The 26,878-nt window shown below is 36.3% G+C and overlaps 1 protein-coding gene across 1 annotated transcript in view; it reads right to left on the bottom strand.

Moving 5' to 3' along the window:
* LOC106019526 (uncharacterized) overlaps window positions 1-26,878 on the bottom strand; it is a 105,135-nt gene that overhangs the window by 48,567 nt on the left and 29,690 nt on the right. The window contains 20 exon segments of the mRNA XM_072023999.1: window positions 110-244; window positions 757-822; window positions 947-1,109; window positions 2,517-2,579; window positions 3,039-3,114; window positions 3,322-3,373; window positions 3,502-3,660; window positions 8,043-8,228; window positions 8,830-8,976; window positions 9,936-10,069; window positions 11,917-12,093; window positions 12,217-12,223; window positions 13,249-13,473; window positions 15,575-15,654; window positions 18,136-18,227; window positions 19,690-19,875; window positions 20,739-20,973; window positions 21,842-21,897; window positions 23,791-24,004; window positions 24,743-24,901. Coding sequence (XP_071880100.1) covers window positions 110-244; window positions 757-822; window positions 947-1,109; window positions 2,517-2,579; window positions 3,039-3,114; window positions 3,322-3,373; window positions 3,502-3,660; window positions 8,043-8,228; window positions 8,830-8,976; window positions 9,936-10,069; window positions 11,917-12,093; window positions 12,217-12,223; window positions 13,249-13,473; window positions 15,575-15,654; window positions 18,136-18,227; window positions 19,690-19,875; window positions 20,739-20,973; window positions 21,842-21,897; window positions 23,791-24,004; window positions 24,743-24,901 — 2,612 coding nt within the window.

Genomic DNA, 26,878 nt, shown 5'->3' with positions numbered 1-26,878 from the left:
GCAGTAAAAGAGCCACAAGACATGAAAATTAAAGTGCCATAAATAAAACCAACATGGAGAACCAACATTGTTCTTTGGAAAGGAGGAAGGCCAGTTTCAGCATCAATACCTGGAATGAGTGCATCATATTCACATGTAAAAGATGTCTGAAGTCTATGTCACTGGATTTGTCCTGGTATCTTCCCAGAAAGCTGAGAACACCTTGCTTGTTGACTTTCAAGGTAGTCTCAACCTCATGCTTCACCTATGTGTTAAGAATGTGAATAAGTGAATTGTATCAGGTATTAACCCTACATATTATGAAAGATGAGAGAAATCATTGCAGTTTAAAGCTATTACATTGTGGCAAAGAATGAAAAATGAGCAAAAAATAGGAAAAAGGAAAAAAAAGCATTTGTTAAGAAAGATGAACAGATATACCTAGATATGGACTAAAATCCCTTCTTTCCCTGCACTTTTTAATTATAGTGATATTTATACTTAAAATTAATTCTGAAAGATTATATTAGGGATTATTATATATTACCATACAAACCATTATATATTATTATATGAAACACTGTATTAGTCAGCCACAAAGCACATCATTGTGCTATGAATTTTTTGCGTACAGCATTTACTTTGTGAGTAACTAGAGACCTATAGCAAATTTGGTCTAAACGGACAATAAACTGGTAATCTATAGAGAGAGGTGATAAATCTCTCTTTCTAAATGAAATTTAATGGTAATTTTACTCACAGGTGACTTCAAGTTAAAATGCATATTTCAACATCTCTGGGGAACAAGCTGTAGTTATAAGGATGAGGTAAGCCAGCACAAATCTAGAAAAAAAAAAAAAAGAGAGAAAATAGAAGGCACATAAGATATTAAGATATGTACATTAAATCACTTACTTGCTGGCTTTTTCCAGCGTACCAGAAGAAGAAAAAATCTTATATAACTCACATAGGGGGTTTCAGGTTGGTAGCCAAGTATAAGAGTTTGAATTGATTCCTCCAGACCATTTATCAAAACTTTTTTTTCCAAAAAGTAGTGCTTTTGCTGTTTGTCAACAGTAAATGTCTCCTGCAGAAAAAAGGTCTGCAAAATCAGCAGTTTAAAAGGATGCCTGGAGCACAGCAAGGAATGAACAAACCATATAAGACCTTAATGGACAGCCACAGTGAGAAATCATGCAAAAGTCAACTAGAATTCCCAAATCTTCAGTTGCAGATGCCATCAGTCTGTCAGATACAGAAGCAAAACACATGCAGCCAGGACCTCTGAAACATTCTTAGAGTGTAATTATAGCATCATACAAACTATACCCATTTACCAGAATTTCTGATAGAATTTCCAGCCTGGATTCAGGAAAGGCTTGGAAGACCAGGTGAGAGGATGAGCTAAAATTCTGACATGCGTACTAGTACATATGTTTTATAAATCTGCATGGTCAAGACTCATTTCAAACAGGTCCAGTGTCCAAAAGCTTAGGGCAGCTTGCAACGTATACACTATCAAACACTCTTCATGCTTTCTGTAGAAACAATAACTGAATGCCAAGAATTCTATGCAACAGATGTTCAGCCAATATATAGTTCACTTTACTACTTTAGTGCAACATTTTATGGACTTTCTTAAATATTTCTCACCATTTACTTAGTTGGAAGTCTTGGAAAAATGCATTAACTTTTATAATCAGATATTGGACTGCCTTTATACATTCTGGATGTCTGGAATACCTTCTCATTTTTCATTTCTATACTTTTTCTGTCACTGAAAAGACATTTCTCATTTTTTATTTATATACGTATATACATAAAGTTATTTCCAAGATGCACAGTGGTTCCTAAGGGAGCCTGTGCACTTCGATTGACCCTACTATGCCTTAAGAAAGCTGAGATATCTCTAGAGATGATACAGATTTCTGAGGTTTGACAACACATTTTTACCAGAGGCTTCAATCTGTGTTTTGATAATGAGTTCGAAAATAAGAGAAACTTTGGAAACAGCCAATGTCTAGATGCAGTGCAATTATTCTCACCACCAAATGGAAATACTTTCTAAAACATAAATAAGACTATTTGTTATGTGTCTTAAGAGGGAAATATTTGGTTTTAGAATGCTTCTATTACTCCTACCATATCTGAATGGCACAGGGGATCAAATCTAGATTTTGGATCTTCTCACCCCTTGGACATTTGGACACCATGAATTCTGACATTTTCATTAAAGAAGGCTCTAAGTCTAATAAATTTTCCAACAAACACACTGTCACAGCACAAACTGCCTGTTTCCCTTGATGACTTTATTCTCTACCGCTTCAAGGAAGGGTGTGAAAGCTAAGTGGATGCAAATAACTAGCCCATGCAGGCAGTGTGCTCAAGGAAGTGCAGAGACAGATGGGAAAGACTTAAGGCTTTGTGCATGTGACACATTCATCATGTAAAGCCCAGAACCTTTCCCCAAGGGCATCAAGATACACATTAAATGTAGGCCAAAATTTTCTTCAGAGATAGGAATGAAACTACTGAACCTGAAATAAACTGTTCCACGTTTTTGATAGAGCATCTTCTCCTTCTTCAGTTCTTCTATTTGACTTCAAAACTGAAGAATTTTAGGCAGACTATTGTAATCTGTCCATACAGCCTTCACAGAGAAGTTTGTCTTCATAGGCTGCAGTCAAATCATGACACCAGGAGAGAAAAGGACAATTGCATCAGATTCACTGTATTCATATTCAGGAACACCAAAACAAAAACCACACAGCTTAATAGGCTGCAGTGAGACTGTCATTTCACAGAACGTCCCCTTTCTGCACGACTTTAAATCCTGATCGCAATTTACATAAGAATAAAAGTGACATTAATAGTAAACCACTGAGTGTGTCAGACGACAAACATCCTTACTAATGTATTACTCCTCTTTGGAGACAAACTATTTGTTATGTTTCCCATGTTGTAGGCACCAAGCAAAGCAAACATGATTTTAAGCATTATCATAAATTGGAAAGGATGCAGAGGCTTGAATGACATATAACCCAAGGCTGTTACTATACACACTCATAGGCAAAATATGCTGATTCCCTATGACAGTATAATCTTCCATACCTATGACAGTATAATCTTCCATACCTGACATTTGTATCAAAATGTAAGAATGTAAGCAATCACATCTATAGCTCTATTTCTAGTCATATTATATCTTTTTGCTCTCTCCTCCCTGCCCTTCTGTCTGTGATTGGCATCCCAGATAGGTGCATAGGATTCAAAACTGTTGTGGGGGATGACATTGGAGGGTGGGGTATGGTTGGTTGGTTTTGTTTTTAAATATAGCTTTACATTGCAGGTTGTCAAAATGGATGAAAAAGAAGGAGCACTGGAACTGTTTAACCTTCAACACAAAGCAAAGACATATTTGGGGAAAGTGGCAGACCTGAAAAACACAGCACTGGGTCAGAGAAATTACCTTTGTACATTTGTACTTTTTTGTCTTACCATTGGCAGATTCTAATAGCTGGCTGTGAAGTTTTGTTTTGTGCTTTTTATCTTAAAGCAAAGAAATTTGTCTTTTTCATTATTCTCCAAATGAATCTCATTCTTCACAAGCTGATTCCACAAAGATACCATTTCAGTATAGCTGTGCAGAACATTTCTCTCAAGACGATTAAATGTGGAGGCCTAAAAATAAAGGGGAACATACTAGTCAGGTTAAGTTGAGACAGAGAAAATCCTATTGTGCCAGCATCACAGGCCAGAGCTGAAAAGAATGCATTGTCTTGGAGAAGCTCATTACAATAACTATTAGAAATAGTGCATCAGCTTTTCCATTATCCAAATAATCTGAGTTTCCATAAAGATCTCAAAAATTATTTTATCCCCACAAGCAAGGGAGAGACAGAAAGCTAAGTAGTTGGAAAGAAAATAGGTGATGAACACTTTGTTTCCTTTCTCATTGAAGAATGTTTCTCACAATCTTCTTCACTGTGCCTAAACCATCAGTGATCTAACAAGGAAAAGCTGCAGTTCAAAATAAAGGAAAACCTTAAGGATAAACCAAACTAAAGATTTAGAATCCACTGTGAATGTCTGGAAGAAAGGCAAAAAATCTAGAATCTCTTTTCACAGAGACAGAGACAGATAAGGACCACCTCAATGGAAATAATGAAGCTTCCCCAAGGCAAATCTACACCTTGCATGGTGACAAAGGTTAACCATATTTGTTAATCAGCTGGTGATGAAATTGGTTTTAAAATCTCCATTGCACGGCACAGCTGAAAATAAGTTACGAAGAAGCTTAGAATCCATAGATTCAGGGCAGACTGATTCCACCCAAGGGATATCTAATCCTTTCACAGAAAGTGGAAGAATTCCTATGAAAAAGACTGAAGATTAAACATTGAGAACTTACTAGAGAAAATTCTCACACAGAATTATGGGAGACTGAATTTACCCTGAGTCACAACAAAAGAAATAACCTTTCATTTTCTTGGAGTGAAGGAGAGGAGAGAGAACTTAAAAATAGTTACAGTTGTTTGTACACTCCTAGGTAGAATTCTGACATGAAATATTTGGGCTTTGTGCAGGAATAAATGGACTTCCATTCCAAATAGAGGCAGAGATAGCGGCCCTAACATTTTCAAAGACAGCAAAGAGACCCTGGCTGTTTTGATTTGCCTGCCCCCAGAGAAAGAATAGCACGTCATTCCAGCATAAGAAACAGATGAACATCAACTTTTCAAGATGCTCTCTTATAAATTGGCACATAGTGGATTAGTTTCTCAAACAAGCTACTTCATATAACAAGCTGAGCAAGTGTTATTCCAGTATGATGACAGTTCAGTTAGGTACCCATCACAAAGCTGCATCATCAAAGCTTTACACTATAGGAAACATCATGTTACTTACTTGCAGGTATATGGTTGCTGGTGTGTAAATGTTGGGAATTGGCATAATTGTTCGATCTAAGCTTGCTTTAAGCAACCAGGGGTAGGCCTTAGAAATCTCAGGGCCTGCTGTAGCTGAGCAAACCAAGCTGCCAGAGTAACTGTGAGAAGCTCCCACAGCAATGACTCCCACATCACCCAATTAAGGAACTCAGAAAATATTGTTATCAGCAGCTGGCCTCAAGGACTAGGTCTACGTGACCGTTAAGCACAAAGGGGATTGTTTTCCTAACTTCTAATCAAAAGGTGGTGTTATTTTCTTAACGGTTTGTCTGGGTGCTTTTGACCAATAATCTTGTGTGAAACACTGTCCACCCCTGTAAAATTCACTATAAAAGTTGGGCTATTCGGGCAATAAAATGGTGAAGCATGATCTGACTCTGCTGGTGTCTGTCGTGCTTTCGTCCGTGCTTCGCAACATGTAAATGTGAAATTTCCCCTCCTTTTCATTGCTTTGATCTTTACAGGATAGTTCCACTACAAGATTTTTAATGGAGAGAACTTTGCCAATTGTCAGTTCCATAGTCAATAAATAAACAGAATGCTGAGGCTGATGTATTTTGTGAGCTGCATGCAGATATAGCCATGGGGTGTCCATACTTAATTCTCCTGGAAGGAATATATAAATTAAAGGTGGCAGAAATGTGAGATTTCAAGCTACCTGGCTTCTAATTCTACAACAAAGCTGACAAGAAGCTGGGTTTCTGGAATGAGACTGAATGCTACTATTGGCTTCAGAGTTGTCAAAATCTCTGGATGCTTGTGTTGGGTCTGTCTGAGCTGGCGTCACCTTTTCCCTGCAGCAGCCTGCACAGTGCTGTGCTCTGCACTCGTAGCTGGAACAGCACTGATATCACTCCAGTGTTGTGTCTATTGCTGCTTGGTGCTGGCACAGCATCAGGACTCCTTCCAAGCCCCCAAGAGCCAGCAGGCTGGGGGTGGGCAAGTGATGGGGAGGGGACATTGCCGGGGCAGCTGACCTAAACCAACCAAAGGGATGGTTGGTTTATTCCATAACATCTGATTCATCAGGTGTTATGGAATAATCCAACACCTGGTTGGATTATTCCATAACACCTGATGTCACACTCAGCAATAAAAGGGGGGGCTCTCGTGGGGGAGGGGGCTGTTCCTCCTGAACAACCACTACGTGTTTGAGGCCCTGCTTCCCAGGACGTGGCCGAACACCGCTCGCTGATGGGAAGTAGAGAATAATTCTTTCTCTCTGTGCTTCCGCGCGGACTGATTGTTTCTTTTGTATCTGTTTTTCCTTCCCATTCCCTTTCCCTTTAATTAAACCTTTCTCATCTCAAACCTCGAGTTCTCTGTGTTGTATTTTCTCCCCCTTCCTTTTGAGGAGAGGGGGAGTGAGAGAGTGATTGTGGTGGAGCTCGGCTGCCCACCTGAGTAAAACCACCACAATGCTACATAGTTAAATGAATGTCCTGCACTAATGTAACATACTACATAGTTTAACACACAGCGCCATTTACAAGAATGAAAATTTATGGAACTTGGTACTTAAATTACTCCAGAAAAGTGTTCTACTGCATGACCTTCAACAATATGTAGAATCTTTACTTGAACTGTAATTCTGTAGCTATTATTCACACAATTACAATAATGGCTTTTATCAAAGTTGTTTCAACACAAGCCAACATAGTAATTAAATCCTGCAATACATACATTTTGAACAAGATTGGTAGGCTATTTTGGAAACTAGTTTCCAGACAGCTCAGAATGTTTATATCTGACAAGGTGCTGAAAACTCACTTTTGAAATTTCACTGGTTATTTATCAAATTATGCCATTTACCCACTGCAATATAGTTCAGAAATGCACAAGTTTATAACAGTCACTCACAAAGTAATCTCCACATTTAAGACTTCAGAATTAATTTGACCTTAGTTCATTTCACTTTAACAAGCAGAAAAGCACAACAGTTAATAATTAATCCACTGTATCAAGCTAGTTGTTTTGCAGTAATAAGGATCCAAGTTTTGGCACACATAGTATATACTAGCTTCGAAAAATGCATCTCAATAGCATATCTACTCACTGAGCTGATCATTGCCCTGATTTGAATAGCATGTAATCCACTGAAGCATAAAATAGTAGTGTCATTCAATCATTTTTAAGCACTAAATATCAGAAAATTTATTCTTGGCATGCTACAGGTAATTTAATCTCTATTTGAGAAAGAAGTCCAAAAATGTAAAATATAGCTTATAATAATAAAGGCCTATTCCCTGCTGTACTTTATGAATCGAAGGCCAAAAAAAAAAATACGATTTTAAAAATACATCCATACGCATACACAGGTGTTTAATTTACAGCTTAAGATATACCATTAGTATTCATCTCAGTGTCCCACTTTCTAATGTATTTACAAATCTGATCACTATTTCTAAAGAAAGTTGATAATAAAAAATAAATGAATAAAACATGTCTCACATCTTGGTCAGTTATCTCAGTCAAAAGCTAGTAGGATAATACCAGTCTACATTAGGAGCATGGCTATCAAACAGAGTTATTTCCCTCTGCAAAGCTCCAGAGAAGCCCTGCCTACAACACTGAACATAGCTTTGGACCACCCAGAGCCAGGCAGACAGTGAGAAATCAGACAGGACAGAACAGAGGGCTGTTCTGATGATAAAATGCCTAGAGACAAGACCTGTGACAAAAAGGGAGGCAACTGGGCTTATTTAGCCTGGCAAAGGGGTGGGGCAGATCTGATAGCCGCCTACGGCTAACTTGAAGTCAAATGGCAAAAATGAGAAACACAAACCCTTCAACACAGGCATACAATACAAGAACAATGGCCACAAATTGCACATTGAGAGTCTCAGGAACTGCTGGAAGAGGTTAAGTCAGCTAGGCTGGGGAAAGGTGGAGATTTTGGAAAGTGAGCTAGACAAACCCACAGCAGATGTGATATGCTGTTAGAAACAGTCCTGCTTCGAGCAGAAAGCTTGTCAAGATAACCTCCAGGGTCTGCCTTGTTCAACCAATATTTCAAAGATTCTGTTACACCCATATGTGACTACCTCATAAAATCCCAGCTGTAACATTGCATGTATGCTTTTCTAAGCACAGACTGGAAATCGTTTGTGGTACTTCACCTTCCCACTTCTTCAGGCCATTTCTGGATACATCTTTCCATTGCAGTCCAGCCAAAAATGGCATGCAGTCATCATACTGCACCTTAAAGTTGGTGTTGCTCTACAAATAATTCTGAGAGCTGCGCGAGTGCTGCAGTTGGGTTCTGTAACTCATCTGCTTTTCCACGACTTGCACACTAAACTGGAAAACAAGTGAAGCAAATTTAAATAAAAACAGGATCCTGTCTTCAGAGCTATCTAAGCTAACACACACACATAGTAACAGAAAGGTCAGTTACTGCCTCTGCTCTTGACATTTGCCATTCATTTTACAGATTTTCATGAATGCTGATGAATTACAGATTGAAATTTCTTTAACATGCATTTGTTTTATCTACTAGGGATTCAAAAATGATATTTTCCACTAAATTTTGGATCACTTACTTGGTTAAAAACAATAATGTCCATAATCCTATGTAAGCCTATGTTGTGATCACAGATAAAATCTGTGCTTACAGGTGCTCTCTATGGGAATAGTATAATGACAACCTTCCTCAGAAAACTATAATCTATTCTAATACAATAACAGAGGAGATCTGCTACTTTAAGAAACAACACAAAAATTTACTTGAATAGCTTCTGTAAGAACTTCCTACAAATAAAACATCACAGGATTTGCCAATATAAATGATTATTTTCTTTCATTTGGTAGCCCATAGAATGCGCTTTGAAAGAAGATCATCTGTTAAATATTAGAAATGAAGGTTTTACTCTTCAATAATCATGATTACCTCCATGAAATACTTGACTAGTAAAAAACTGGAACTATTCTTAAATGTTTGGCTGATCAGTAGTTTCTTCTTATAGTTTATTTTATTCCAGTGTTTCCCATAGTTCACTTCCATCTGGGAGGAAAGCCAAAATGCACTCACATCATGTTTCAGGTGAACCTGAAGAATGAAAATCTGTCTTTTTCCTGTAAACCATGCTTTCTCATTTAGTTACTGTTGTTAACTGGCTGTAGAAATATTCCCAAGTAGCAAGCAAGGCTAAAGAAGGAAAGGTTGCAAATTTTCCAAAGCAAAAATCAAGTTTCATCAAAATATGTCAATTCAGACTACAAAGCCCAAAAATTGTTGTCAATTCACTGCTTGTCAAATTGCTATTCTCAAAAGCTAGGGCAACTGCACTCCCAGTGGACTGCCCTGCATGGATTCACTGTGCAGATGCAGAGTCTGGCAAGATCCTGATACATGGGAAATCTTAACACTCCTGGGCTTTCAACTTGTATGAAAAGCAAAGCTGAAAGGATACAAAATTTCCCTTTACTTCAGAAGCTTATTTGACATTCAGCTCTCTATTCTGCAGTGAATATCTGGCATTAATTGTAATTTCCCTTTACGTTAACCTTTGTCTCTGTACAGTCTGCAAATGAAAAGAATTTAAAGAGGCACACACTGAAATTCATAAGAATAAATCCAGATCTGAACTAGAAAACTAATAAAAAATGAGGTTATTTTCAAGACATAGGACGTCTAATAAGCAAAGTTTCTGACTTTTAGTTACAAGTACTGAAAAATTAGATAAATCACAAACTTACTAATACTGTCATTTTACATAAAACAAAAACTTCCATAGCAAACATTCTGCAGAAGCTCTGTGAATTTATACATTAAAAATGACATCACTGAACAGTTCCATCACTTACAGCTGCAGTGGATTGCACAAATTAGCAACATCACTAGATGCCTGTGTCTATACAGAAAGAAAAGAGAAACAAAAGATGAGAAGAAGAAGACTGATCCAAAAATGACATCTTGGACATTGCTCTGTTTAAGCCCCTCAGTACATGAATGACACAAATTTACTCAGCACACATATAAACAAGTGCTTTGGTCAGTACCTCTACCTTGTGATTATAGGTTGGAGTCTGCATACAATGAAATTCATGGCCAACATCCAGTTTGTACAAGTCATGTGCACTTATCTTCTCTTCAACTTTTTGCCCCATCCTGCATTCATGATGAAGGCTTTTTGCCTCTCCTGTTCAAGTTAAATCACAAAGTTATCTGTTCAAATAATTCAAAAGTAAGCATATAAATTTTAATAATAGAAATCTAGAGCTGGCTTCAATATTTCTTCCCTCTCCCCCCCCCCCCCAAAAAAAAAAAAAAATACTGAAGTGAGATTCATCTGTTTTCACACACAAATACTTGTTGATTTATCCTAGGAATCCAAAGGAAAGCACACCTTTAATGAACTTGCATTTAAGAGTAGTGAGTTTATATTTGCTAGATGACTTAATGAGTGAATTACATGATGAAAATGAAAACGCTACCACAGTAGCGAACAAAAGTCAAGTACATATCTAATTAATGTAAAAAGGTATGGCAATGTGTTCTGCAGTCTAAAGGTACTGACCAAAGTTAGTGAAGATCAGCACCAGTACTGGTATAATAGCAGAACCATGAAGTTCAGCTCAACAATCATCTCCAATGACTGCCTAAGGCCTAGACACACTTTAAAGACTACAATATTGCTGTTTCTGATACCTGAGCTTATTTTCCAGCTAGTCAGCATATATCTAACCTAACAACAATCAATAGCTTTGCACTACTGAGTGCAGATATGCTATAAAACTTCGGGGAAAAAATGTATTATGAATTACAATTTATTTTTTTCTCCCCACAAGCTATACTAGAAATGCAAATCCTAGCAACAGGCTTTACATATAAGAGTTTAGGCCTGTGTTTATTTTATACTCTAATAAAAAATTAAAATATTTCCAATTTTAGGCAATTGGAAACAGATGGTTTACATTAAGAATGGAATGAATATAATCCAATGATTTAGGTTGATTTTATTTAAGAGACGCAAAGGCTATGCTTAGATGTTTACTCTGCCACATTTGCATGTTCTTTCACTTTTTCTTTAGAAGTAAATAATTAATTAAATAAATATATTAAAAACAGAATAGATTTATTATTTAAATTGATTTTTATCTAAGTGAAACAAAAGTAGTATACACTAATCACTTTTAACTTTTGAACTTTTCTTGGTGTCTCACAATATTTGAAGATTTTTTGTTACCACTCAGTTGCTGACATCATGACATTGACATTATGTCTCAAACGAAAAACAGAAATGAACTTCTAGATTTTGTGACCCCTGAGAAGAGCTTAAAATAATTAATTTGAAGTTTCAACTACTGACTATGAGGACTAATTTATTTTTCAAAAATCTACTACTTTACAAGAAAACGCTTGCTGACTGCTTCAGGTTGAATAGTTGCCAGACTGGGTATATATCAAAATATGACTTAAGCTCTTTTATGTAGTCATAAAAGCATAATTATACAGGTATAGCTAGACATCACCTAATACTGTTATAAGTGTTCACATATGTTTCTGTTTGCATGTATAAAATATTTTAATCAGCGTGCCATTATTAGCAAAACTATGGGGTCATACCTGTGTAGGTTTAGGAAAACTTTACTACTCATACTGTTACACATCTTCTCTGAATGTGCAACATACTTTACTTATATAGTCACCCTACATTGCACATCATGACCAGCTACTACAACTGTTCAATATCTTGATATAATTGTATTAATGTTTACCTGCTTTGTCCAATAAAATTAAAACAGTTTATACCTTGTGGCCAAGAAAAAACAGTTGTTTCCTGGAAACAAACCCTCATGCTTTTAAATGAATATATGTACCCATTCACTTTGCATAAGCACCTGAGAATGTCAATTAATTAGGAACAACTCCTATTTAAAAAGTGAAATTTAAATCAATGTTGGACATACTTTTGAAAAACACATTTTACATGAATTTTGAATGCAATTTAATTGCAGAAAAATGTGAAAAACAGAATGTTTTTACTTTCCTTCTTTTTCACTGTACCTAGAAATCTGTATTTTATCCTCAGATCATGAGACCACAAGCCCTCACGTTGCTGGAGAAGACCAATGACGTGAACTCCAAGAACACCTGGAAGGTATGTCTTCCCTTCCAATGAGTACTGCCTCAGCTTATCATCAAACTTTTTCTCCAGAAATGCTACAAGAGAGGAGCAATGATACACTGGTGGAATATGTAGTTACTTTAGCTAGAAAAAGGAATACCACACTGGGAAAAACACAAATATGTCCTGTTTCACCCAGTCTAACTGAGGAATCCCACATACTCCCTGTGTAGTAAACAAAAAGAGAGCTGGATGTTCAGACTCTCCCTGAACATATATACAGCCTATACAGACTATATTTCTCATTTTATATATTATATATAATATATATATAAATATATGTTTTATATATTTATATATTTCAGACTATATTCAGACTATATTAAAGTTTCGTGAAGTGAATCCAGCCAAAGTTGTTTCTAAATGGGAACCAATTCTAAGAGATTGATCTTTTAATTGACTAACAGCTAACATGAAGATTTACTTCTACATTAACTCAGAACAAGGTTGTGGCTTTGCAATAGAAGAGCTGGTGCAGCTAGTTCTCAGGGGATAAGAATTTAAATCAGATCAGCACCATTTCTAGATGCAGTCACTGGCACTCCATGTAAAAGTTAAGGTGAATATTTTACCAAAGGGTGATCTTCCTAAATCCATTCCTTAAAAGATAGTTTTATTTGAAAATATTGGGTAAAACTTTGCAATGTCTTTGCCACATGGAGACTACAGTAAGAAATATTAAAGATAAAATGAGAGCCTTAGTCCTACAATACTGGTTTATTTCACTGTATTTAGTTACATTTTAATGAATTGATGTCATATAAATAGTTAAGTCCTCTTTCTTGTATTATCTCTTACATTTTCCTCTCACTGTATGTTTGAGAAAAAAATAATTTTACGATTTTTAGATTTAAGATTTTTTAAATAGAGAGTATCAGGAGCTGAGCTACATATTTGCATCTCTGCACTGCTTTGTACACAAGTGAACAATAGAAAATATCGTGAGAACCATTTTTGATGTTTTGTTTTTGATGTTTTAAGTGCTTCCTTACAACTTGTTTTCTCTTCCCTCTTCAACAGTAATTATAAACAGATATTTATTTTACAATTTATTCTACAATTCCTATTATTCTGAAATACATACTAGCATTAATTTATAATGGAAAATCATTTTAAAAGGCAGTCTTACTGATTTGAAAGGGACTTTAGAAATGCATGTCCAAGCCCAGGCAATTTTAATATATAAGGGCTCCAGAATTTATATTTATATGGCAAATACTTATTGTCCTCTGACCTGATAGAAATGCAGCATCCTTCAACAGATTATTCAGGGATACTGAAAAAGCTATCTTCTTGACAAGTTGTTTTGTGATGTTTCCTGACAGAATGACAGGACTGCTTTGCTTTACCAGCTTTAACTCCACTTGGGTCATATATCTCTGCTCTCCATTCAGTATTTGCGAATCTGTCATACCCTAAAACAAATAAACAAATGAAAAACAAAATCCCCAGGCACTCAACACTAGAAACTGATTGAGATTTGAGAAGACTTGGGCATTAGAGAAATGATATGAGAGAAAAAGAAAAGAATTTTTCTTATACATCCCAGGGGAAAAACCCCACCAAATAAACAAAACAAACAAACAAACAAAAACAGCATAAAAATTTGTCATTAGCAAGCAATGGTGAAGGAGGATGGATTTATTTTTATTTATTTTTCCATTATACGAGATGGACATTCCCTCTGCCTTGCAGAGGGATCTGGATAGGTTGGAGAGCTGGGCCATCACCAACCGCATGAAGTTCAATAAGAGCAAGTGCCGGGTCCTGCACCTGGGACGGGGAAACCCTGGCTGCACGTACAGACTGGGCGATGAGACGCTGGAGAGCAGCCTAGAAGAGAGGGATCTGGGGGTCGTGGTAGACAACAAGTTGAATATGAGCCGGCAGTGTGCCCTGGCAGCCAGGAGGGCCAACCGTGTCCTGGGGTGCATCAAGCACGGCATCGCTAGTAGGTCAAGGGAGGTGATTGTCCCACTCTACTCTGCGCTGGTGCGGCCTCACCTCAAGTACTGTGTGCAGTTCTGGGCACCACAGTATAAAAAGGACATGAAACTGTTGGAGAGTGTCCAGAGGAGGGCTACAAAGATGGTGAAAGGCCTGGAGGGGAAGACGTACGAGGAACGGCTGAGGGCATTGGGCCTGTTCAGCCTGGAGAAGAGGAGGCTGAGGGGAGACCTCATCGCAGTCTACAACTTCCTCGTAAGGGGGTGTCGAGAGGCAGGAGACCTTTTCTCCATTAACACCAGTGACAGGACCCGTGGGAACGGGGTTAAGCTGAGGCAGGGGAAATTTAGGCTTGACATCAGGGGGGGGTTCTTCACAGAGAGGGTGGTTGCACACTGGAACAGGCTCCCCAGGGAAGTGGTCACTGCACCGAGCCTGTCTGAATTTAAGAAGAGATTGGACTGTGCACTTATTCACATGGTCTGAACTTTTGGGTAGACCTGTGCGGTGTCAAGAGTTGGACTTGATGATCCTTATGGGTCCCTTCCAACTCAGGATATTCTATGATTATACGAGGTGTGAGATGCTGATTTCCTTCACCTCCTGCTGGTTTCAGTAGTGACTGAAATCACAAAGAATGTTCTAACACTGGGCCAAAAAATAATATGGTATTATTGAAAATATTGGCGGCCTCACAGTAGGGAACTAGATTTAGGTTGGATTTGATGCAAATACAAAAATCTACAATATTAATTAGTGTTTGGATTTGTTATTCTGCTGAAGACCAGGAGAAACATCAACATTTTTCTAGAAAAAAAAAAAATAAATCTAAGTAATGTGCTCACCATAGGAAAACACAGTGTCTGAAATTAACTGACTTTGGAGGCCCACATAAGACATGCATGGCATGCTGCTGTGGCTGTCAATTGTATAATTAAAAAAATTGTTCAAGTCCTGGAATAGAAACAAAAAATGCTAGTAGAACTTCAGTTATTAACTCCCACATGCATTTTTGCTTGCTTTTTCATTTGTGAGTTTGAACACTGGCATGCTCTTGGTTATTTCCCAATGCTTAAAAAAAATAAAAAAATTATATGATATAAAGAACAATATCTTACAGATTCTTCTATATATTCTTCTATATATACACTCCACATACATGAAGAAATTAGCCCAGGTTTACTCAAAGCTTCTATGCGCAGACAGAATACAGGTCTGAAAAACTGTGTGACTGCATATGCACGTAATGGGCCAAAGTCCACACATGTCAATGTGATCTTCTCTACACTTAACATTGGAAGCAACCCAAAGGTTTTGACTACATCTGAATGTAACAAAATTATTTTAGGTTACTTGAGGAAGCCAAGCTTAAAAAATAAATAAAAATAAAAGAGCAATTTAGGCAATTTAGCAGAGTCTATCTCAAAAATATGTCATAAAGTGTATTGTTAATTTCTCTGATGGATTGCTCACAAAACTATTTTTCAACACGTGTTTAATTTACTCTCTTTTCCATGCTTTTATTTGAGTATTCATCCTAGTACCAGAGCTCATGATCTGAAAACATACCTTAATGTAATATACATCTTGGTCATCTATTATCAACACCAGGTGTCCAATTCGTGAATTCTTAGAAGAATCAATTTTCCCTTAGAGAGAAATAAAACTTCACTTTTACTGGGCATACACCATATAGCAATGCTTCATAAAAACATATTCAAAAATGTTGGTTGCTGTTTCTGTGAGCAACATATTTACATTGTAAAAATGTAATAAATATCAGAGCAAGGGAAAAATGTTAGGAACAGAGTTTGCAAAGGCATCGAAGCATTCTCAGAATACACACCTCCTTTTAAAATGACATTCTGAGAATTCTCATTGAGAAGAGGCAACCAAGCTGTCTCCAATAAACCAGTTTAGTTCTGGAAGTGGTTTACACACTTCCTTTAGGCCTGTCCTAAAACTAATAAACTGTGTTGTGCTGTGGAGATATTCCCACCCAAAGCTTTGCAGAGTGTAGGTTAATCTTCTGTGCAAACCATTTGAAAATAACTGAGATTACACATATAAAATAAAATCAAATCCGGAGGGGCAAACAAATTCTAAACATGTGATTTGGTAAAATACATAAGAAAATTAGAAAAAAAAAATCTGACTTTGGCAGACAGCACATTTTTGTATAAATCTAGATGTCTTGACCAGCATGTCAAAGATGAAATATATTGCCTATATTATTGCCATATAATTATCACTTCATATTTCATCCATACACTTGTTGATTTTACTTTTTTTATGTTACACTATGATTGAAATTTTACTTTTAATTATAATGCACAGCAATATTATAATCAGTACTTAGTTCGTTTGGCAACAAGTAATTTCGTATCATAACTAACAGAATACTGCAAACTAAAATTCAGGAATAGGTAAGGCCAGTTCAGCATATATAGAAGATTATAAAACTATCAATTTTGTTCCTCAGCCTTAATTTAATTAACTGTGAAGGCTGTGTTCCTCAGCCTTAATTTAATAACTGTGACCAGCAGGGCTAGGGAGGTGATCGTCCCCCTGTACTCGGCTCTGGTGAGGCCGCACCTCGAGTACTGTGTTCAGTTTTGGGCCCCTCGCTACAAGAAGGACATCGAGGTGCTTGAGCGGGTCCAAAGAAGGGCGACGAAGCTGGTGAGGGGCCTGGAGAGCAAGTCCTATGAGGAGCGGCTGAAGGAGCTGGGCTTGTTCAGCCTAGAGAAGAGGAGGCTCAGGGGTGACCTTATTGCTCTGTATAAGTACATTAAAGGAGGCTGTAGCGAGGTGGGGGTTGGCCTGTTCTCCCATGTGCCTGGTGACAGGACGAGGGGGAATGGGCTAAAGTTACGCCAGGGGAGTTTTAGGTTAGATGTTAGGAAGAATTTCTTTACTGAAAGGGTTGTAAGGCACTGGAACGGGCTGCCCAGGGAGGTGGTGGAGTCACCATCCCTGGAAGTCTTCAAAAGATGTTTAGATGTAGAGCTCAGGGATATGGTTTAGTGGGGACTGTTAGTGTTAGGTTAGAGGTTGGACTCGATGATCTTGAGGTCTCTTCCAACCTAGAAATTCTGTGATTCTGTGATAATTTCATATAATGGCTTTCCTCTTCAATGTGAGTTTGTGAACACTGTACTGAAAGCTGACTCTCAAAAATAGAAAGTCTGAAATGCAAAAATCACTAGGAATGAGTGTTATCTAAAGCAGTAAACTGAAAGACTATCACACAATAATTTAATTTTAGCATTAGATTATTGACTGAAATATATTGGCATTTCTCTATTAATTCTAATGAAGCTCTCCTAGTTGACATTAATAGATGATCTGATTTGTAGGTGAAAAAACCTACCATCAATCTCAATTTTTTTCTTTAGTTGTATGAATTTCCTTCTAAATAAGGTGGTTAATGATTTGGGAGGGTTTGTTGTTGTTATTTTGTCTTTTGTCACAAACAGAAAAAAAGTCATCAAAATGATGCCGGATGCTTTAGTCCTGTAACTCTCATCTAATAAAACAAAACAAATCCTGTGCACTGTTTTATATATGAAAATAATATTCACCCACTGTCAGCATTAGTTGTTTTCTACGTCTTTTTCCAATATAATGGGAATTAAAATAGTAACACCACAGACTGAAAATTAGTCAATTTGAATATAAAGTGCCATTCATATACCATTCATTCATCACTGTAAGTAAACTAATAAATTTACAAAAGCCAAGGAAAGCACAGCATAATGGTACCTGAGGAACATAGTTATATGCAGCTTCCACAAGGTACTGCTGTAGGCCTCTGTCTTGTTTAGTTAATGTGACAGCCACTCTTGAAGGTCCAGCAAGAGGATAAAGCAAAGCACTAGCTGGGTCAGGATATGACATTTCAGAACACAGCCGCTAACCAATAAACTCAGACACTAGTGGAAAAAAACAGTTGAACACTCAGCTAGAACACCAAGCAAAGAAAACATACAAATAAATATTGCACATTGAGCACTGAAGAACCCCCTAGAAGTAATATGGTAAAGAAGAAATTCTAATGAATAAAACATCTGTTGTGGATATTTCAGAATGATCAAGATTTCTCAGACAAACTTGATAGCTAGACCTACCTTCCTTCCCAGTACAAGATCTGCTTTCCATGTGGTCTTGGAAAATATCAAAACGTTCAGTCTCATCCACCATTGTGAAGAAGAGTTTAGAGCTACAACCAAGAATTTCAAACAGTCACTTAAAACCAATTATGCTAAAGCTACAACAATATATAAACAGAATTCTTACATTTCATCTTGTACCACATGAGAAACACAAGAAAAATCAAATTCTACTAAGCTCAGTCTACATTTCCACTAATTAGCACTGATTTTTATCCACAATTTCCATGTTTAATTTCTTACTATCATGAGATCCTTCTGTAGGATTCTTTGTCTTTTTACAGTCACAATTAGAGCTCTCTGTTCTGAGCAATTTGGTATGGTCAGCTTATTGCAAATCCATTTACCTTCTGGCTTCTAGATTATTTTTTTTTTAATTATTATTTTTTTTTCCCCTTAGGGTACGAATGGACATGGGATTTTGTTCCAGTCTTGAAGTTCTTTCAGAACTTTACTGAACTGCTAGTACAAGAACCACGGCATCTGTCCTTGTTGGGAGAAAGAGGGTTAGTGAAATATCCAGTAGGCTCTACACACAGGCTTTTGTTCAAATAATGGACAAAACAGGTTTGTAGTTACTTTGACTTTTACTCTTGTGGACTGTCATTCATCCTAGCTGACAGAAACAGAATTATATCAGTAAGTTTCCAGCAGTCCTAAAGAAATCAATGGTTTACATTTAAACTAAACTCCACAGTTTTTCCTGAACTGCGTATCCTGTAGTACTGCAATGTCCAAAATTAAAATAAGCACAAAGGAATAACAATCCACATACTGAAAATACTTCATGATTCCATAGTCATGCCTAAGAGCCATGCAGTTTACGTGTGGTTTTCAATGTCATCACACTGATGACCTCAGTGCCTTCTAGCTGAACTTCTAACAAAGGTATAAGTCCAAAGAAAAACCAAGAGCCTAAAAGCGCGGCTTGCATTAGCACAAATCATTGATTTGCTTAACATCTGTCAGTTGTGGTAGTATGTATTTGACAACGTAACCTTTACTTAACATTAAAGAACCTAAGTAAAAACTCGTCAGAAGTGCATGAGCACATCTTATTAGTACAATATTTCAAATTACTCAAGTGTTTTGCTAAATATTATTTTACACCTGTGTTTGGTAAATCTGTAGAAGAAGTATTGCTAAGGTTTCTCTCCACCACTTCAATGCCCTGAACTAGACTGCTTTAAGACTAAGGTTCCAAAAAGAGCACTGATGTTCAGTAGGAAAAAACTGAGCAGTATGGAAAAAAATAATTTACATCTTTTTATCACAAGATTTTGATTTGAACATTTTACTTCAGTGGAAGGATCAATGTTTTTTTGTCAAAACAATGTAAAACACATAATTATTTCCCCTTCCTTTTCTTCTGAATAGTGGATTTGGACTAAGAGTCAGACCAAAACAGTTTGCTGACAGAATATATTTCTGCTCTCTTAATAAGCCTGCCAGTAAAGCTCTGATTCAAGAAAGTTACCATGGTTACTACTTTAGAAAGATGACCTTGCTTACCTGAAATTAATTATCTCCATAGATTCTTCTGGGGTGTTCAAAACAATTTTGAGCTCTTGCCCCTTTTTAACCTGGATTCCCCCATCAAGACTAGTAGATGTCCTTATTCCTGTTAACCAGCTTAGGCCAGCTTGTCCAACAGTCCCCACAGTTCCCATTTGAACAGAAATCTGGATAAAGGCACTGTTGAAAAATTCAGGTATACATCCTTCTATGAAGAGCACTTTATTTTTAAAGCACTTAATCTAAACCATAGTCTTCTTATCCTCTTCAGTATATACATAGTGTTTGGTGGTATAGACTGTATATTCTAGCATTAAAATAATAATGAGTATTTTGTTTCAGGAAATAACTTAAGATATTGTGTGTACACAGACACACACTTTCTAAGAAGAACAACAGTAAAATTAAGTGTTGTAAGAGATATGTCCTAAAGGATTTGAACCCAGACTTCAGCATGAAATATCAAGTAAGAGGAGTGATTTGGACTAAGTGGTTTGGTGTAAGTTTATCTTTTGTATATATATATATTTTATATTTACCTATCTATATTTATACATATTATGCTGCCCATAGTGAAATTTAGTAAACATATTCAGTATGCACAAAAAACTACAATAGTCAGATAAGGAAATGTAGGGTTAAATCATCCAATTGGTTCTTGATCCATAAGCTGTAACTGTATATTTGGTCCTGAGAAAAATTCTAGATGCTATCCCTGTAGCAGGTAAAGCATACAGGTCATCTGCATGCAAACATTTAGGAATTTGATTTAGAGGTAGGAAGAATGGTCAGCTTGAAACAGATCTGGAAAAGCACAGCAATAAAGTTCAAAATCAGATTGTCAGGATAGAAAATCACAACTGCCCTTATTGCATTGAAACCACCCAGCAATATAAGATTGACTGTTCAAGATCTTCAAGAATTTCCTAATTGATTACAATGACATTCATACAGAACTTTCAGGTCAGGAACTAGTACTTAAAACCAGTAATATGTGGAAGTGACATGCATCTGCAGCAACTATTACCTTGGCTTGATATTGATATGGCTTGATGTCATTTACAAAGAAATTTGACCGTTCTTTGAAGTCTGCTTTGCCTTTCATTTTAACATTGATAGCAGCAGAGGCATTGATTGCCAGTTGAACAGGAAAGCCTGAAATTACTGGAAACTGCAATTCTTCCGTGGCTAAACTAACCCTTTTATTAAGCTGGATCTCTTGTCCCTGTAGTGGAAAGACAAACAAACAAAAAACATACATGCATGCAAAATCCCAGAATTCTATTTTGCATAATAAAGCCAAGATGCACATTTTTTTCCAGACATAACTACCCAATGCATTTCTCTGCTGTGAAATTGTTTTAAACTGAACTGATACTGGAAACTAGGTAGAAAGCAGCCCAAGGCCAGCATCTGGTCAGGGCATGGGTTCACTACTAATTCTATCCTGTTTAAAGAAATAATTTTCTATTTAAACGCAGATGGTTTTGAACAGCAGAAACAAGAGGTAAGAACCATTAGACAGCAGAACAAATCCTTGCCTAATTAATCATATACAGTTTAAACCCAATATATACTAGTGCCTTTTAGAGCTCAATTTAGAGAAACAATGTGTAATATGTTGTATCTTTCATGTATACATCAGAAAGTAGTTTCTAAAAGCATTTACTTTCAAATTAAAAAAGGTTCCTTTTACCTTCAGAAGTTTGACAGCAAGTTCAGCCAGATTTAAAGAATAATGTTTCATTTGCTTTTTTAAATCTTCACAATACAAAAAGCTACCTTCATTTCCAAAGATTTTCATGCTTAGCTTGCATTTCATCTCCTCCTTTCTCACCTTTCTCTCAGTGAACTGACATGATAAATAAATCAGGAAGAGAAGGATGTTTATATTAAATTTCTTTCAAGCCTATAATAAACAATTCTTCAGTACAGGCTAGGCTAGTAGTAAGCAGACATTGGCTGCCTTTTATAAATATTTCAAGCCCATTTGAGACCCTTGATTCATACCTGCTCTTTCCAGCTAAATCTCGGCTCTATACAACACAAGCTGACTTCCATTATGAACACAGGTAGCACTAGTCCTAAGATGACTGAACATAATAATAAGTATTGCAGTACTTGAACACTTGAAACTTTGAAAAAATACCAGGGAATACAATCTCAGTTAATACACCATTATGAGCAACATGATTGCTAAATAAACTAAGAGAATAAAAAAAATAAAATCATTTTCCCTCCATAGGAATTAATACAACAGGAACACAACATGAACATGAGATTGCACTGTAAGAAGAAACTCTAAGAAGATGAATCCTAAAAGGACAGATGGTCTAAGACAAACTAAAGAAATCACAGCCCCCAAGTTTTCCAAAAAATACATCAACAATTGAAGTAAATTTCCAAATCTTCCCTGTAATAAACATAGCTCTCTCCAAATATTAGTTGTTCATGAGTTATTGCACAAAGGGTCAATGTAACATCTGACACAAACTGGGAATTCAAATCACAAACAACATGACTCAGGAATCAAGCAACTGTATAAAGTGCGACAGAAGTCAATAGCCCAAAGGACATCAGTAAAAAGACAATCAGTACTCAAATAGTAAGATGAAGCCCAAAACACAGACAATACATTCCTCTGGCTGAGAGTCACTGTTTTGAGACAATAATACAATCTGAAAAAATGAAGATATGGCCCTTTGTGCTTTGTATATTATACATTTGTTAAATGTTGTATGAATGGAAAAGGGTATGTATGCTTTTTGCAAGGGAGGCATGTTAATACAAAACAAACGTTCAGTTCTAGATGGGGACCTATGGTTAACTGGGTAATGTTATGAATTTTTCCAAGTCATGACACTGTCAATTACCTTCTTCACTAACTCACTCATCTTGCTATACTTTTGATGTGGCCAATTCTGGTTAGCTTTTCTCAACTTTGGCTTGCCAGCCATAGTTACAAGATGATCAGCAGGACTATATTGCTTAAAAGTCAGCTTCCTCTGCTTGACTTTTCCTGTTGTTTGCACAGGGTGTCCTGACTTGTGGTTTCTTTCGTTGGTGTTTGCAAAAAAATTGTCACCAAAAGTATCAAACTTCTGCCCAAAAATCTGCATGAGAGCTTCAGCATTCTCTAACCATACACCAACCTACAGGGAAGCATACAGCATTCAAAGACTGAAAATGAGATGCATAAGCGATGTACAGGCAGAAACATGACTAAAAATATATCAAGATTAAATATTTAGGTTTTTGTACAAACAAGAATTTTCCATACAAAGTCACTGGGGTCTATAAAGTGTCTTACCTCTTTTAGCATCCAATACTGGATATTTCAGTACTAAATCTTACTAGCAAAAACACTTCAGTTTGTTGACTATGTGAAGCTCAGTACATAATAAAAATCATTTTGTATTCAGATACTTGTTCATTTACACCATGACAGGACAGTTAGCTACTCCTATTTTATCACTTTGCAAACAGTAATTTGGTTGTTATGACAAAAAAAATACCAATTTTCTGCTCCTGAAACAAAATTCTGCTTGCAAGTTTGACTAAAATAGTATTACTAACACATACAAATCCAGGGAATATGCAAGTTTCACTTCAAATCTGAAGGTTAAATTAAATTCTCTCTTGTGTACACATTTTTAATTGCAATAGAAGAGTCCACATGCCAAACATTCCTTTCTCTTAGAGACACAGTTAAAGATGACAAGGTTGCAGGCAGGCCATTTAAATATCCCAGCCATAGTATGGCCAGTGGGACCAGAACAGTTATTTCACTTTGAAATATAAAACTCTTTATCTCTTGTATTAATGGAGTGGCATATCCAAGCTAATGCATTTTTCATTGTAAATCAACTAGATGATTCTTACCATCCTAAACAGGAGCTAAGACAAGTGTTTCAGAAAGCGACAGTACTGGCTTTCATCTTTTATTTGAATCAACAACAACTGAATATAACTCAATTAGCATACATACTGGTATACAGTACTATCAGAGCGAGTGGGTTTATTGTAACCAAGTCCATTATGCAAAGGAGTCATGAGTCTGAAGGCAACTTTGCTGCAGCAATGAAAACCATAGCTTGCTAAAGGAACTGTAATGGGAAAACAGAAAATATTTTGTACTTCAATACACCAAGTGTCCCTTGAGTAGAGGGATAAAAAAAATTCCCAGAACTTGCCTCCAGTAGATTTATAGCCTGCCCCATAAGGTGAACAGTCAAATTTGTCATGACTGATCGTGGTACAAAAAATTCAGGAGAAAAGACCACTGATGCTTCCATATTTGCACCTGCACCAGCTGCAATATAAAATATCAGATGTCAGTCAGAGATGAGCTATTCTCATATACTTTTCAAATCTTATCATGCTTTGGGAAATTGCAACTCTGTCCTTTAAAATGGTGGTGAGTAAAACATTTGAACAGCAGGAGAAATTATTTAACTCTAGTATAACAAAGATTTTAATTGACATGTCTGAAAGCCTATCATCTAACCTTAAAAAAAAAAAAAAAACAATTAGAACACATATCTCACACAACTATGTTGGAAGAGATAGATGAATCATATTGTTAGTCTGAAAAATATTCTCTAGATTTTTCCCTGAAAACAAAGAATGAATAGATAATAAAACAGGAAGGAATCTGAGTTTTATAAAAAGAATAAGACACGTATCAGAAGAAAAAACACATCCCAATGCTCTGTTGCTGCAGAGGAAGCTCACTAAGGAATCAAAAGTTGGTGTTTATAAAAATTGTTTTAAAATAAATAAATAAAGAACACCACATTGGTTCTTATTCTCCTCTCTCACTAACCATGTGCACAAAATTGCATGGTATCTGGCTTACTGGAATTACAATTGATAGTAGTAATAGTCCAATTAAGGTCAGAGCAGAATCAAGCCTCCATTTGCGTACTGGATTCCATTATGTCTTAGAAATTAAAAATCTCCACACCAAGGTGTAAAGAAAGGTGTAAAGACATGTGGGATTTCAATAGTTCATATGCTTCAAAGCATCAAGTTCTAAAACGCCACATACCTGATTGGAATGTGACATCTGAATATGAGGAGTATTTCCATGTCTCCCAGTCAAAATCTCTGTTTAGGATATCATTGGGAATAGAATCTCGAAGGTGTTTCTTCAGTGGATCATCTGTCTCCAGGAGCTGAGAGAGATGACTCCAAACAAAGGAACCCACTTAAATTAGAAAAATAAAAGCATTTGGGAACCAGAGAAAAAATAAAACTGTTCTTAAGACTGATACAGTCTTTTTTTTATTATTTGTACTACAATTAATCCTAAATAATTCCCCTGATCACAAGAGCATTCACTCATTTTCAGCACCTATCTTTGCCATAGTCAGCTTATTTAGATACTGTCTTACTGTTTTCCAGTATGGAATGTAATTGGCCTTTCACTCCTTAATTTCACTTATGCCTCTCAGTTAACTAAGCAAGCAAGCAAGAAATGTTAAGATACTTATTTGCTGTTTGCAAAGGGTCTTCTATACTAAATTCAAATGAGTGCTGAAAAAAAAAGATGCAATACATACAAAAATTAGAGGCAGGCTGTGCTGCTCAAATAATTTAGGACTGTTTCTGTCCCTTTTTCAAAGAACAAATGCAACAGAATTATTTGAAATATGGTTTTACACTCTCACTTTGGCAGTAATGCTCATTTTGTTCTAGCAAATCACTGACCCAGTGTGCAGAAACAAGAAAACTAAATCTGGGATAGACAGCAAGCACATGAAAATCTTAAACTAACAGATAAAAACTACAGGCAGCAGTAAACAAAGCCTTTTAATGCCAAGCATTAAGCAACTTTAAATATAGGGAAATCTAGTTATCAGATTCCCTACATAAACTTTGGCAAGTGATAACCAAGTACCCTGAGGTTTATAATGGAATTGCAGGTGAATTTGTAAGAGAAAATTGGCAAGAAAGTTTCTTTGTATAGAGCAAACAAATTAAAATACGAAGACTCCTTCTACAATGTGCAATGCAGGATATTTCCGAAAAACACTTAGGGGAAAAAAAAAAAAAAAAAGCACATACATTTACACAATTGTGATTTAGATTATAGTCCATATCTTCAGGTGAGCACAATACTGAGCCTAAACTAATAATCCCTGCAGGATTTACTGGTCTGGACACAACATCCAGATAAAATGGATACACAGCTTCATGTTCAGAGCTGGCTAGGGTCCAGGCAGCAAACAGAGCCTGCTTTCATCTGCTTGAAAACTGCCTTAAAAACCCTTTGATGTTTTTGACAGATTTAAAAGCCAAAGACTAGTCTAAAGTTATTCTTCATTGTATGTGTTGAAACTATTGAGAAAAAAATCCCTTCTTCATACAAAATATGGGACTATTTTAAATAATCCCTGTGCATTGGTAATAAAGTGCTGGTAGGATTCTTTACTTTTATAGAACCTAAAGTTTGATTTCATACTAGACCAAACAGCTTCTCCTTCAGATAAGCTATTTACATAAAAATACTATTTTTAAATATAGCATAGAAGATTTTGTACTTGGCATCAGTTCTCTATTCAGTCTCTCATGTCAGTAATCTGTCTCAGATTAGGCAATAATCAGTCACACAACCAGACAAGCAGGCAGCATTAATGAGAATGAACTATGAATGATTAAGAGGTTATTAACTGTGTTCATTATTTCCCCAAACAGCTGTTGCACTGTTGCCCAGCTATTATATATTTGGATATATGATTAATGCCACTCAAAAAAATCATTTTCAGAACATTTCTAACCAAATATGTCCCAGTTGCCACATTTTCATTTTTCTTGTGTTATAAACAGTTTCTTGACACCATTTTTTTTATTTTTTTTTTTTTTTATTTTTTTGCCATTAGATCCACAGTTCTCAAACTGTGATCCTTAGAATACTATTGGTTGACCTGAAGAACTACTGCTGGCACAGTGATGGAGCATCTATTATTAACTGCAGGGAAGCCTGAAAGTTTCTAGGCATTTTAAGATGAAAATCAGCAGGACTTTCTTTGCTGTCTTGGGATCTGCTAAAGATAGCATTGTCTAATGCTATCTTTAAACTGCTGTCAATATTAAAACCATACCAAAACACACAAAATAACTGCAAATGAGGACAAGACCAAACAAAGACAATGGCAATAAATATTATATATGGTAAATTAAT

The sequence above is a fragment of the Anas platyrhynchos genome, chromosome 15, assembly GCF_047663525.1.
Source record: "Anas platyrhynchos isolate ZD024472 breed Pekin duck chromosome 15, IASCAAS_PekinDuck_T2T, whole genome shotgun sequence".
NCBI lineage: Eukaryota > Metazoa > Chordata > Aves > Anseriformes > Anatidae > Anas > Anas platyrhynchos.
Note: the sequence above shows the minus strand (reverse complement) of the source record. Positions and strands in the feature narration are given on the sequence as shown.